This window comes from Schistocerca cancellata, chromosome 4 (genome assembly GCF_023864275.1).
Source record: "Schistocerca cancellata isolate TAMUIC-IGC-003103 chromosome 4, iqSchCanc2.1, whole genome shotgun sequence".
NCBI lineage: Eukaryota > Metazoa > Arthropoda > Insecta > Orthoptera > Acrididae > Schistocerca > Schistocerca cancellata.
The window spans coordinates 799,830,004-799,842,461 of NC_064629.1; the positions used below are offsets into that span (position 1 = coordinate 799,830,004).

Here is a 12,458-nt window from a genome sequence, read left to right on the forward strand (position 1 = left end):
TTGAGTGAAAGGCAGTCTCTGTAACACCTATTCAATTAAAAAATTCTATGCAGAACATTCCTAACAAAATTAAATGATTCCTAACTTCATGTTTCATGATACACTTTGTAAAATCTTGACTAATTTTATTCAGTTTCATTATATTCAGTATCCCATTGCTGGTGGCACAATGATTCTACCAAGCACCAAAAAATAATCTCAACTCCTGCACTGGGCCTCAGACCAGATGGAGTATCTCCACAAATCATGTGTGATGTATGATGGTAATGTGTAGTGACTAGTATAGTGGCAGGCAATCACATTCTATTCATAGGCATCATTGTATGTAAGGTTATAATGTACACATTGTTAACCTTTCTCAGACACCACTGTCTTTACTGCCCTGACTATTATCCCAACTTGGAACACATTCATTTCTGCAACAAATAACAACAGTCTTTACCCATCTTCTACGCCTCTATCTAGGAAACACTTCTATTTCCTCATCACACAATTGATTATCATCCTGGTATAAATGTTCTAGCACTACTTACGAACATTCTAAAAAAAACACATACACATCCTGTCTTCATAACAGTGCCAACTGAAATTTAAAGCAACTAGAAAATCCTCAATATGCCTTTATAACAGGTGCAGTTAGGAAACTAATATTCTTAGGTTGCAAAATACACTGAAGTGCCAAAGAAAATGGTATTGGCATGTGTATTCCAATACAAAGGTACGTAAACAGCCAGAATATGGCACCGCAATCGGCAACACATATATAATAAGACAACAAGTGTCTGGCACAGTTGTTAGGTCAGTTGCTGCTACAATGGCAGGTTATCAAGATTTAAGTAAGTTTGAACAGGGTGTTATAGTTGGCACATGAGCATTGGGACACAGCATCTCTGAGGTAGAGATGAAGTGGGGATTTTCCCGTACGATAATTTCACAAGCGTATCGAGAATATCAGGAATCCAGTAAAGCATCAAATCTCCTACATCGCTGTGGCCAGAAAAAGATCCTGCAAGAATGGGACCAATGATGACTGAAGAGAATTGTTCAACTTGGCAGAAGTGCAACTCTTCCACAAATTGCTCCAGATTTCAATGTTGAGCTATCAACAAGTGTCAGCATGTGAACCATTGAAAGGAACATCATCGATATGGGCTTTTGGAGCCGAAGGCCCACTTGTGTACCCTTGATGACTGCATGACGCAAAGCTTTATGCCTCGTCTGGGCCCATCGACATCGATATTGGACTGTTGATGATAGGACCCAGTCGGACAAGTCTCATTTCAAATTGTATCAAGCAGATGGACATGTATGGGTATGACGACAACCTCATGAATCCATGGACCCTGCATGTCAGCAGGAGACTGTTCAAGCTGGTGAAGGCTCTGTAATGGTGTGGGGTGTGTGCAGTTGGAGTGATATGAGACCCCTGATAGTCTAGATATGACTCTGACTGGTGACACATGTGTAAGCATCCTGTCTGATCACCTGCATCCATTCATGTCCATTGGGCAATTCCAGCAGGACAATGCGATGCCCCACACATCCAGAATTGCTACAGAGTAGCTCTTTTGAGTTTAACACTTCTGCTGACCACCACTCCCCAGACATGAACATTACTGAGCATATCTGCGATTCCTTGCAACATACTTTTCAGAAGTGATCTCCACCCCTCGTACTCTTACGGATTTATGGACAGCCCTTCGGGATTCATGGTGTCAATTCCCTTCAGCACTACTTCAGACATCAGTCAAGCCCATGCCACATTGTGTTGCAGCACTTCTGCATGCACACAGGGACTCTACACAATATTAGGCAGGTGTACCAGTTTCTTTGGCTCTTCAGTGTATATCTCAGTTGCCATTGACACTATTTCTTTGAATCCAAACCACAGCTGGTCTACACTTACAAAGACAGGTGGGAAGGAGTGGAAACTGTCTCTTAGAAAAGCATCAAGCGAATTTTTATCTGCTTTTTAAATAGATGTCTTTGCATTTATTGTTGGTGGGTTTGGACGTTGCAGTATTCAGTCTTCCTACTACTGCCTTGTGGTCACTAAACTCTGTCATGATGATTCCTATTTGCTCAGGATTATTTGTTGCTAAGAGGTCAAGTTGTTAAAAATAATGTTTTGAGAAAGCATTCAGTGCAGTTTCAGACAATGTTTTATACCCACTGCCGGATTTAAAAATCTATTACTGCCAACATATTGAGGGTAGATTGAAGTCACTACCAACTTCAGTGTACATATCACAGACATAAAAATGCATCATAGTACTCTTATGCATTACATACCAAGTGTTGATGTATATACACACTCTTGCCTCCCACAAGCCACATTTGCCCGGAACTGTTGAAAATCTCCCCCCATTAGTGTGTCCAGGCGCTCATGCCTCGCTGTGTGTTGCACAAAGCGTGTCTTGTCACAAAAACTGTAGCCACAGTCTGATCTCATGCAGTGGAAATGGGTCTGGTGTTCTCGGTAGCCACAGTGGGGGTATTTACAGTCTTCGTTAAACCTGTAAATGAATGAAATAATTATAAGTGTTGCTCAGAGCGGATATTTCTCTTTGTGTTCTTACCATTTTAACACATATTTATATAAAGTATGCTAAACAGTGCTGTTTTTCTTTATCATACACTAATTAATAAATCACAAAATACATATTCCAGTGGTGATTTAAGTACATTTGGAAATATGGGTAGTGGGGATGCACTTTCTTGAAGAATGTTTTCCCCTTGGTGACAGATAAATTAAAACAATGCTGATAAGTTCACCATAGAAATGTTGTTCCACTGTTTCAACAATTTCAGAGGCTGATACTTTGGTCACACAGGGAACAAACAGCTGTGAAATTAAATGATCTCCATTGGTCAAACAAATATATGGGGCATTTTGTACTTCCACAAACAAATATTGCCCTTAATTAGCTAAAAGTATATCAAACTACAGAATGGGACACACATGAATTTGAAATTGAAGACTGAATGATATTTTTTTCTCTACAGATGGTGACAAAGATTACATAGATGTATCTAAAATATGAGATTACTCAATAGACTTCTGAATTCAAGGAAGGTGAGTGCAAATATAATTTTTGCTAATTTTACTAGTGTTAGAGATTAATATGTTGACATACCTGAATCTGACATAGCCATCTGGGACAGGTTCATCCTTAAGTATACGCATAGTGTTCTGAACACGTGCCTTCTTCGCCTCTGGACTCATGTCGAGAGGTGTGTGCCCTCCAGGACCAATGTGTGGTGACATAGAACGCTTGATGCCAGCAGCAGCTGCCAGTGCCATAGCCTGCTCAGATTCTGCAACCATTGGATGGTGTTCTAGCAACCCATTGGGATGATGATGTGGGTGTAGCCCAGGAGGAGGCGGGACAGGAGCAGCAAACATTAAACCTGTTAAACACAATCACTTTCTGTGAATTATGTAGTGACTCATTGCATAACCAAGTACCTGTGGTTCACATGGTTTCTCGTAATCTTATGAATTAAAATTATACAGCCGAAAGGGCTGAGAAAAATTCTTGTAGCATTCTAACTGAAACATCAACAAATTCGGCATTAATTTGTTTCCACAATATGCAGATGTTACATTTTAAATTGTATACATAATAAGCCATAGTCAATTCACTGTCAAGCTCAATTTTTAACAATGAACTAACACTAAAAGTAACAAAAATAATATGTATGGAAATATTTCCACATTTTCTTGAAGATATCTTGTAAGAGACCTGTTTTAAACTGTGTCACATTTCGTTCATCTAGTCCTACAAACTTCAATAAAAAAGGACAGTAGATTTTCATCATCTCTCTTTTCAGACTTTTCTATTAGTTCAGCCTTAACATCCTTCACATCTTGAAATGTTACAGAGATAAAATCTCATGTTTGTAACACTGAAGAAGTGCAAGCATTGAAGTAAATCAGTCTGCTTACACTCATTCTGGAGAAAAACTTACAAAATTATGAAAAAAATGGACCCTACAGCAAGAGATGATTCTAAATGTAGTCAGATTGTATGCATTGCACAGAGCTCTGACAACATTACTGACAGCATGGCAAAATAAACACTGAAGGTGATAAACAGTATGAATGAATACATGATTTCATTTTTAGGCCTTATTTTAAAATTTATCTTCATCCAGATAATATTGCATTACGTTTAAATGTTCTTTTTATGACCTGTATTCACTTCCATAAAAACAACAGGTGACTCACTCATGACTAGTGTATTACTCATAGCTGCTCGTCCAGTATACAAAGGGATTTCTCTAAGCTAAAAGCTCTCACATATATGCCAAACATACGTTGCAATGCAAATATGAGTAGCTGCTTTCAGAGGATAATGATGCCTAACCTACTAAAGTGGACACTACAATTTTCCCCCATAATGCAGGTCGAGAAATCTGCATCCAACATTGTTACAAAATGGACAGAGCTCCTGATTCAATCCTTCTAGCTGATTCCAAATCAAGTGGCTACAGCCAGTCCTGGCAACAATCCTGCAAACTGAAAGCTGTGCTTATCAGGATACCCTCAGGACCCTAGTAGATGCATCACTACTGCTGATATGAACCACTACTTGCAGCAGGCTGGCAGAACCTCTACCACATCTCAGATGAGGTCCCAGCAATCACTGCACGTGCACAGTCGATTTCCTTCTTAATCTAGCTGATGTTTACATGAGGGACTCAATGTTCCAAAATGTTGCTATCATGAACATGCAATCCCTCCTTTGAACTCAGAAAGATTAATAGTGTTAAGTAATGGGAGACAATAATTCCAGGTTAGGCAGGCTGAACTAATGCACTCTACTAAAATCTGGTGGGCAGTATGAACACTCATAAAAGATACAATCAAATAAAGAAATTAAAAAGTGCTGCTGAGCACAGACAAAATGGAAACACAGTTCACATAATCATGTAACATAATTACAAATTAAATGCTCTGTACAAAATAATTTCTACTGCTGCTGATTACTCCTCACTGCTCAAGAGCTCAACACTACAGTAGATATAAGGGCCTTTTATTCAGTTGTTTTCAATTACATTAATAGCAATCAGGAGAGATTATATGGGATGACATCTAATGTATGCATGATAAAAGTAGATGGAAGGCACAAAAACTAACGTTAATGTTGTTAAGAAACTTATAACTGAGGAGTGTTTAAATTGAAATGCATAATTCTGAATGCCAAGAAAAAATGGTGTAAGTTACGGTTGATCTTGCCCTTCCCTCTTCAGTTTTGCCAATTCAGCATTTAATTCAATAAACAGCATGAAAGTATCCAGTACTCTGCACAATGATACACAATTATGTTGGTTAAACCAAAATAATACAAAGAGCAATCAAGTAACCATTTTCTTAAAAACTATGTTCCCTAAAGATTACACAATGTCCAAAAAATACATGTCCATTTCCAAGAAACAGAACCCACCTGCAGGAGATGAATATATGGCAGGTAACCCAGGCTGTATGAATGGCAGTCCTTGTGATGTTATCAGTGCAAACTGCTGCCCTGCAGCAGCTGCTGCTGCCATGGCTGCATTGAAGCTAGCTGCAGCTGATGAGTGCGGTGGGAAGACTGGTGCATGCAGTGGAGGAGGAGGCGCTGCAGGGGCTGGGGGCTGTGGTTGCAGCTGAGGTGGGACCTGTGGCTGGGGTGGCTCAGAACTGGAACTGCCATGTCCCAGGATCTGGGCCTGCTCATAGCTGCCAGTTGTACTGCTGCCAGATACCGGAACACCAGAACATGCAGCTGAAATTAAAATTTACAGGTTGCTTCACTGAAGGTTTTCATCATGTTCACAATGCTTTATATTTGAACATTCTTTTTAGTACCTAGTTCTAGAACACAAATAATAGCCCTTCAACACTACACTGAAAAATAACAACTACAGTATGTATATCTCGGCAGTATATGAAGTAGGAGTGTTCTCACTTGTATTAATAAAGGTAGCTGCATTCAGCTTCTGAAGAAACTCATGAATGAGACTTTTGTGAGAATATACCATCTATACTAAATCCCAGACTATTGCTCTACACTGCTTCACCAATTACCCATTCATGCAATTTGGTGTAAGAAACTGCATGTAGGGTGTTTTACTGTAATTATGAGTCCTTCCATTAGCTGTGAACCAAGACTTACATCTGGCCAAAACATGATGCACTGTATTATTCAGTTCCCAACATTAATATGAAACAGTTACACTTGCACTTCACTACTTCATCTGTGTGACTGCGTAAAATTTCCCAAAAATGAGACAAACTCCATTGTAGTCAAATCAGATAAAATAACACAGAGGTCCCCTTCTACAATGGCAGTGTACATTTAATGTGCGAACCTAAAACTGTTGAGAAGTAATTAACTACCAGTGACAAAATATGAAAACTGGACCATGTAATGACAGTATTTCAGGACAACATTACAAGATTCTTTTCCATTGCATTTCAGAATGTTTCCTAAGGGTAATACTCAAGCTCAGTAGATCAAAACAGACACAATGGAAGGATGCAAAATGAATAATTTACAACAAGGTTTTGGCAGAGATGCATTTTGTACTTCTGTGCAGTGAGATTTGCAGTCCATACCTCTCTCACGTGCATCATTTGTAAGTTCTCTGCCTTTAGTTATCTGTCTTCATTGAATGCTCTTGTATTTTAATGTTTGTGAACAAAAGTTAATTTTGTACATTCAAAGGTTACAAGCAATTATTTATGTGGATCAATTAAGATGCCACATAATTGGTGGCCATTGTGAGAACTTGCATGCCTTCACATGAATGTCATTTTTGACAAATGGCAGAAATACTCATGAACACAATGAATCATGAAAATGGGCTATTCCACACCATTTTTGACAAGATTAACAAGCTAGACGATGATCCAAAATTTTGCAGCTTGCTCCCTTGGTGATTCTGAATATGATCCCTATGCAGTACTAAAAGAAATAGCAGTAATTCTACAACACACTCACATCACAGCACAGTGAACATTTCTGGAGAGAGAGAAGAAGATGATAAGCCACACTTAAAACTCAGAGAAGTACTCCCAATCCACAACTGTGTGGAATGAGGAGCTCCACAACAGAGCAATGACCACAGTTTAATGTGAGATATCCATGCATCAGTTTCAGCACTTCATCAGCACTCTGATCACAATTCGAAGCAACAAGCTATTCATCTGCTGGGTCCAGCAGTTCATCCACATTGCACTTAGAATTACGGGCCCTGCCATTTATACTCAGCCACGTGCAAACTTGGTCCACAGTAATAGAGGACATATTTTGGCAACATCAAGTAACCAATGATCATAAGAAATTTACTTTGGTGATAAGCAATTTGGACCAACAACCCATAGCATTGGTGTTGGACATTATACTGCATCCACCACCAGGGCTTACATAAAGGTAAAAATGAGTTGATTCCTCACTATGAGGAATCCACTGACCTCAAAGGCAGACGTGTAATATGTCATGACAAACATGGTGACAAGACACCATGAGTTGTGACCACATCTACAGAATTTAGTAGATGCTCCACAATTTCTGGCAATTTGGTACTATACATTTGGCAGTAACAACTACCAACACAAGTGGTAACAGTGTCGGCAATATGCCCTGATAAATCACTCCACAAATTGCTGCAGGTTCACGATAGAGTTACACAACACTCGAGTCACCTACAACAGTTGCAATGACAACACCAGCACACTGGCTGGCCTGAGATGACAGATGCCTACCGAGCTTACCCAAGGAGACAACTCCATGCTGTGCAGCTATCATGAAACAACACTTGCTGAAAGTTTCTGAGGAGATCCATAGCTCATGAATTACAATGCAGGCCCCGGTGGCACAGATGTGTATGAAGCAGCAACAACGGGGAACTGATAGACAAACCGAGGACCAGTTCGAGATGGCATAATCACCATGAAAACAATAATGACAGTGGGGCATCACAAACATTTGGACCAACACACTAGAAAGTGTACTTCACCATGAAGTTACTCAAGCAGCCAGTGCATTCATGGTAGCAGAGCAGTATCAGGGACTACAGGTCTCCCTGTTTGTGATGTATTTACACAAAATCAACACTGCATACATCTCTGAGGAACATATATCCACCTCCCTCAGACATATCTGTATCACCCCCAGCTCGTGATGTAGTGGCTAGTGTTGCTGCCTATTGATCACGGGTTCTTGGGTTTGATTCCCGGCCAGGTCAGGGATTTTCTCTGCTTGGGATCTGGTTGTTTGTGTTGTCTGCATCATTTTTTCATCATTCGTGAAAGTGGTGGGTCTGGACTGTGTAAGGATTGGGAATTTGTATGGGTACTGATAACTGTGCTGTTGAGTGCCCCACAAACCAAATATAATCATTTTAAATATATCCATATTATATGGATGTTGTTTGAGGTCTGCGACTGTATTATAAGATTATGTGAAATAATTTTATACTTCTGCAGTCACTTTTACTAATATTTTATTAGCACAATGCATTTCGGCAGCATGCTGTCATCATCACGTGAGTTATACAGTTACATATACATCAGCTGATAGGTTATGTACATTAGATGTGTGTGCCAGTGGGGTTAAGAATTGAAAAATAAACTTGTGCAGAAGGATAAATCTGTTACAGTGTGTACATTATGTGAATAGCATGATTAGGTAATATATATTAATACGTTTACTTACATTTTTGTTGGTGATTTCATTTTCTGACACACAGAACACAGTAACAGGTAAATCACGACTTAGCACTTTCATAAACGTCTGTTTACAACAAGAGTTTTAAAATCTAAGATAAACTGCTTATGCTATATGTAGCATGTAGAGTTTATTATTAAATGTAAAATAGTTGTAGTTTAGTACCAGTTCAAGGAGGTCGATGAATTCATACATGAAATGAAAAAGAAACCCATGGCTTGCATACCTTTCACAGCAAAACTCTCCTACAAAATAGCAAACATTTTCAGACCACACGACACACAACAATCTGCAACACACACTGAGACACCATATACACACATACAGACTGATAAACACTCACAATCAGGCATCTACAAAATAGTATGTAATACCTGCAGATCCCTTTATACAGGCCAAACTGGGAGAGATTTCCAAACAAGATATAATGAACATATAAATGCTTACCACATTAACAATTATAATAGATCAGCAATAGCCACCCACATAAAAGATACAGGCTGCCCATTTCATGATATTGTGAATGATCTTCATATATTATATAAAAAGGATAAGGGACACTAAATGGAGTTATATGAAGAACTGGAAATCTTCATTCATGGCACAGCACATGGAGATGTATTATTAAATGATATGCTTGAAAGTAATAATGTTAACATCTTCAAAAACTTCTCCAACATTAAATGTTTATTTCATTGACAGAATAGTTTTCATTAAGTATCTGTGTAACATTCTCCATATTGCTGATAAGTCTAGATAAAAGTTTGCATCTTCACTACAGGTACACATTACTGTCTTTGAAATTGTAAGTAGTTTATCTTAGATTTTAAAATGCTTTGGAAAGTTGTAAACAGATGTTTATGAAAATTCTAAGTTGTGATTTACCTGTTACTGTGCTCTGTGTGCCAGAAAATGAAATCGTCAACAAAAGTGTAAGTAAATGTATTAATATACATAACCAAATTATGCTATTCACATTATGTACACACTGTAACAGATTTATCCTGCCACACAGGTTTATTTTTCATTTCTTAACCCCACTGGCACACACAGCCGATGTACATAACCTATCAGCTGATGTATAAGTAACTGTATAACGCTCCCGATGACGGCAGTATGCTGCCGAAATGCACTGTGCTAATAAAATATAGGTAAAAGTGACTACGGCAGTATAAAATTATTCCATATAAATATCATCATCATCACAACCTGTTTCAATGCACACTTCAGAACTGCACTGTATCACACTTCCAGGACACTGACCAACACCGATGCACAACCGGCAGATACATCTGTCCTGCAGCTGGCAGCTCTGATGCCACCACAGGATCTGGCCCACACAACAGCCAATTGCCAGCTCAATTTCAAACATCAAGACATTCACGATGTTCAACACTATGGGGGGAAGGCTGCATGGCAGTGATGCACTTTCTGTGCTCGTGTGTTACGAGATCAGTGGTTCTTTCACGTGACCTCTCTAATGTGCATTTTTATCTTCGCTGTCACTCGTAAGTTCTACGCGTTTTGCTGAATGCTCCCGTATTTTAACATTCACGAATAAAAGTTAATTTTGTATGTTCAGATGTTATGTGTTGTTATTTATGTGGATAAATTAAGGGGCCACATGGTCATGATAAGTACACAAAATGTTTGTTCCATTAAGCACGGATAAAAAAAAAACCTGATAATATTTAATTTAAAAATCAGAGTCAATTACATAAAGTCATGAAAGTAAATGAAAACAGCAGAATTATTTTAGCACTTTTATAATATTCCAGTGCTGTGAATATTACCTGAATTGATTCCCGAGTCACTACTTTCTTCATTGTTGTTGTCTTCTACTTCTTTCTTGATGACAGAGGGACTTAGTGCTCCCGAACTGTGCTTCGCTATGTGAGGTCGAAGTCTTTCCAGTTCGGAAAAGGCCTGATGCAAATAAAAATAACAATAATGAATTTCAGTTATTAATAAATTTATTAACAAATACTTCATTTGAATTGTACATACAATCATCAAATAAACAAAAAATAAAATTGAAAATGCACCTGATTAGTGAAATAAGAGTATGTAAAAACATATGTTATGTATGTATGTAGTGTATTTAGGATTTAAGAGTATGTAGTTACATAATATAAATGTGTTGATAACTGCATTGTTTTGACAGAAATTGTTTTTTCCATTACCTTCAGCTCAAGTGGAAGAAACATGAGAACAATGGAGAACAAAAAGTAAATAAATACCAAAAATACGAGGGCTATCCACAAAGTACATTAATTTTCGTCTGTGACCATTAGGGGCGGGGCTAGCACCGCCATCTCGGTGTCGTGGCATTCAGCCACTCAGTCGGCATCCTGCCGTGCTAGTGAGAGGTTCGTGCTGTACTCCGTTGAGTTACTGTGACAGTTTGAAATGTCAGCATTAATTGAAAATGCCGCGAAGTGTGAAGTGCGTGCTGTACTGAGGTTTCTGACTGCAAAAAACTGTACACCGATAGAAATCTATCGGCAGCTTTGTGAAGTGTATGGGGACGACATAATCACTGAAGGTGGAGTGCGTCAATGGGTCATAAAATTTAAAAATGGCTGAACTAACATTCACGACGAAGAGCGAAGTGGAAGACCCGGCACAGTGACTGCCGAACTTGTCGAAAAAGTTGATGCCGCGGTCTGTGAAAATTGTAATTTCACAATAACGGAACTCTCTATCAGTTTTCCACAAATTTCACGAAGTTTGTTGCACGAAATCATTACCGAAAAGCTCGGTTACCACAAGTTTTGTGCAAGACGGATACCAAAAATCTTGACAGATTCACAAAAATCAGCGAATGGCTGCAGCGTTAACGTTTTTGGATGCTTACGAGAAAGATGGCGACTCATTACTCGATCGCATTGTTACTGGTGACAGAACATGGGTTAAGGATGTGAACTGCGAGACAAAATTGCAGTCGATGCAGTGGGGGCACACAAATTCCCCCCAAAAACCCAAGAAATGCATGCAGACAATGTCAGCAAGGAAGGTGACGGCGACTGTCTTTTGGGACAGAAAAGGTGTGATTTTTGTGGATTTCCTGGAAAGAGGCACTACAATAAACTCTCAAAGGTATTGCCAAACTCTGCACAACCTCAGAAGAGCAATACAAAACAAGCACAGGGGAAAGTTGGGCTCAAAGATCTTGCCGATTCACGACAAAGCCCGGGCCCACACGACAAATACCACTCGTGAAATTCTCGAATCTTTTAAGTGGGAGTTGTTTCCTCATCCGCCGTACAGTCCCGACGTGGCATCGAGCGACTTCCACTTATTCCCAGCAATGAAGAAGTGGTTGACTATGCAGTGTTTTGATGATGACGCACAGCTTCAAGAAGAGGTAACCACGTGGTTGAAGGCGCTGGTGGCCGAATTTTACGACGAAGGAATTTCCAAGCTCGTCCATCGCTACGATAAGTGCCTTCATTTAAATGGCAACTATGTAGAAAAGTAGTATTTAACTGTGGCTTTCATCTGTATATAATTAAAAAAAATTTCCAATACTTTATTTATTTTTAATTCCAAAACATAATGTACTTTGTGGATAGCCCTCGTATAAAAAATAAAGATCAGATATCGATACTGTATCCTGTACCAGACACTGTCACGTATGGAATTAATGGTGTTTCTACATAGAAAACTCTGACTGGGAAAAGTGTGTACAGTGTGTTTCACAGTGTTCTTCTGAATTAAAAAATTATGTGCTAGATAAGT

General features: G+C 38.9%; 1 protein-coding gene across 1 annotated transcript in view; it reads right to left on the minus strand.

The window, feature by feature from the left end:
• The window catches only part of LOC126184437 (zinc finger protein castor homolog 1), an 82,169-nt gene that overhangs the window by 15,779 nt on the left and 53,932 nt on the right, over positions 1 to 12,458 (minus strand). The window contains exons 18-21 of the mRNA XM_049926829.1: positions 10,511 to 10,643; positions 5,451 to 5,771; positions 3,138 to 3,411; positions 2,293 to 2,516 (exon numbers count right to left, since the gene is read on the minus strand). Coding sequence (XP_049782786.1) covers positions 2,293 to 2,516; positions 3,138 to 3,411; positions 5,451 to 5,771; positions 10,511 to 10,643 — 952 coding nt within the window. The remainder of the gene's footprint in view (positions 1 to 2,292; positions 2,517 to 3,137; positions 3,412 to 5,450; positions 5,772 to 10,510; positions 10,644 to 12,458) is intronic.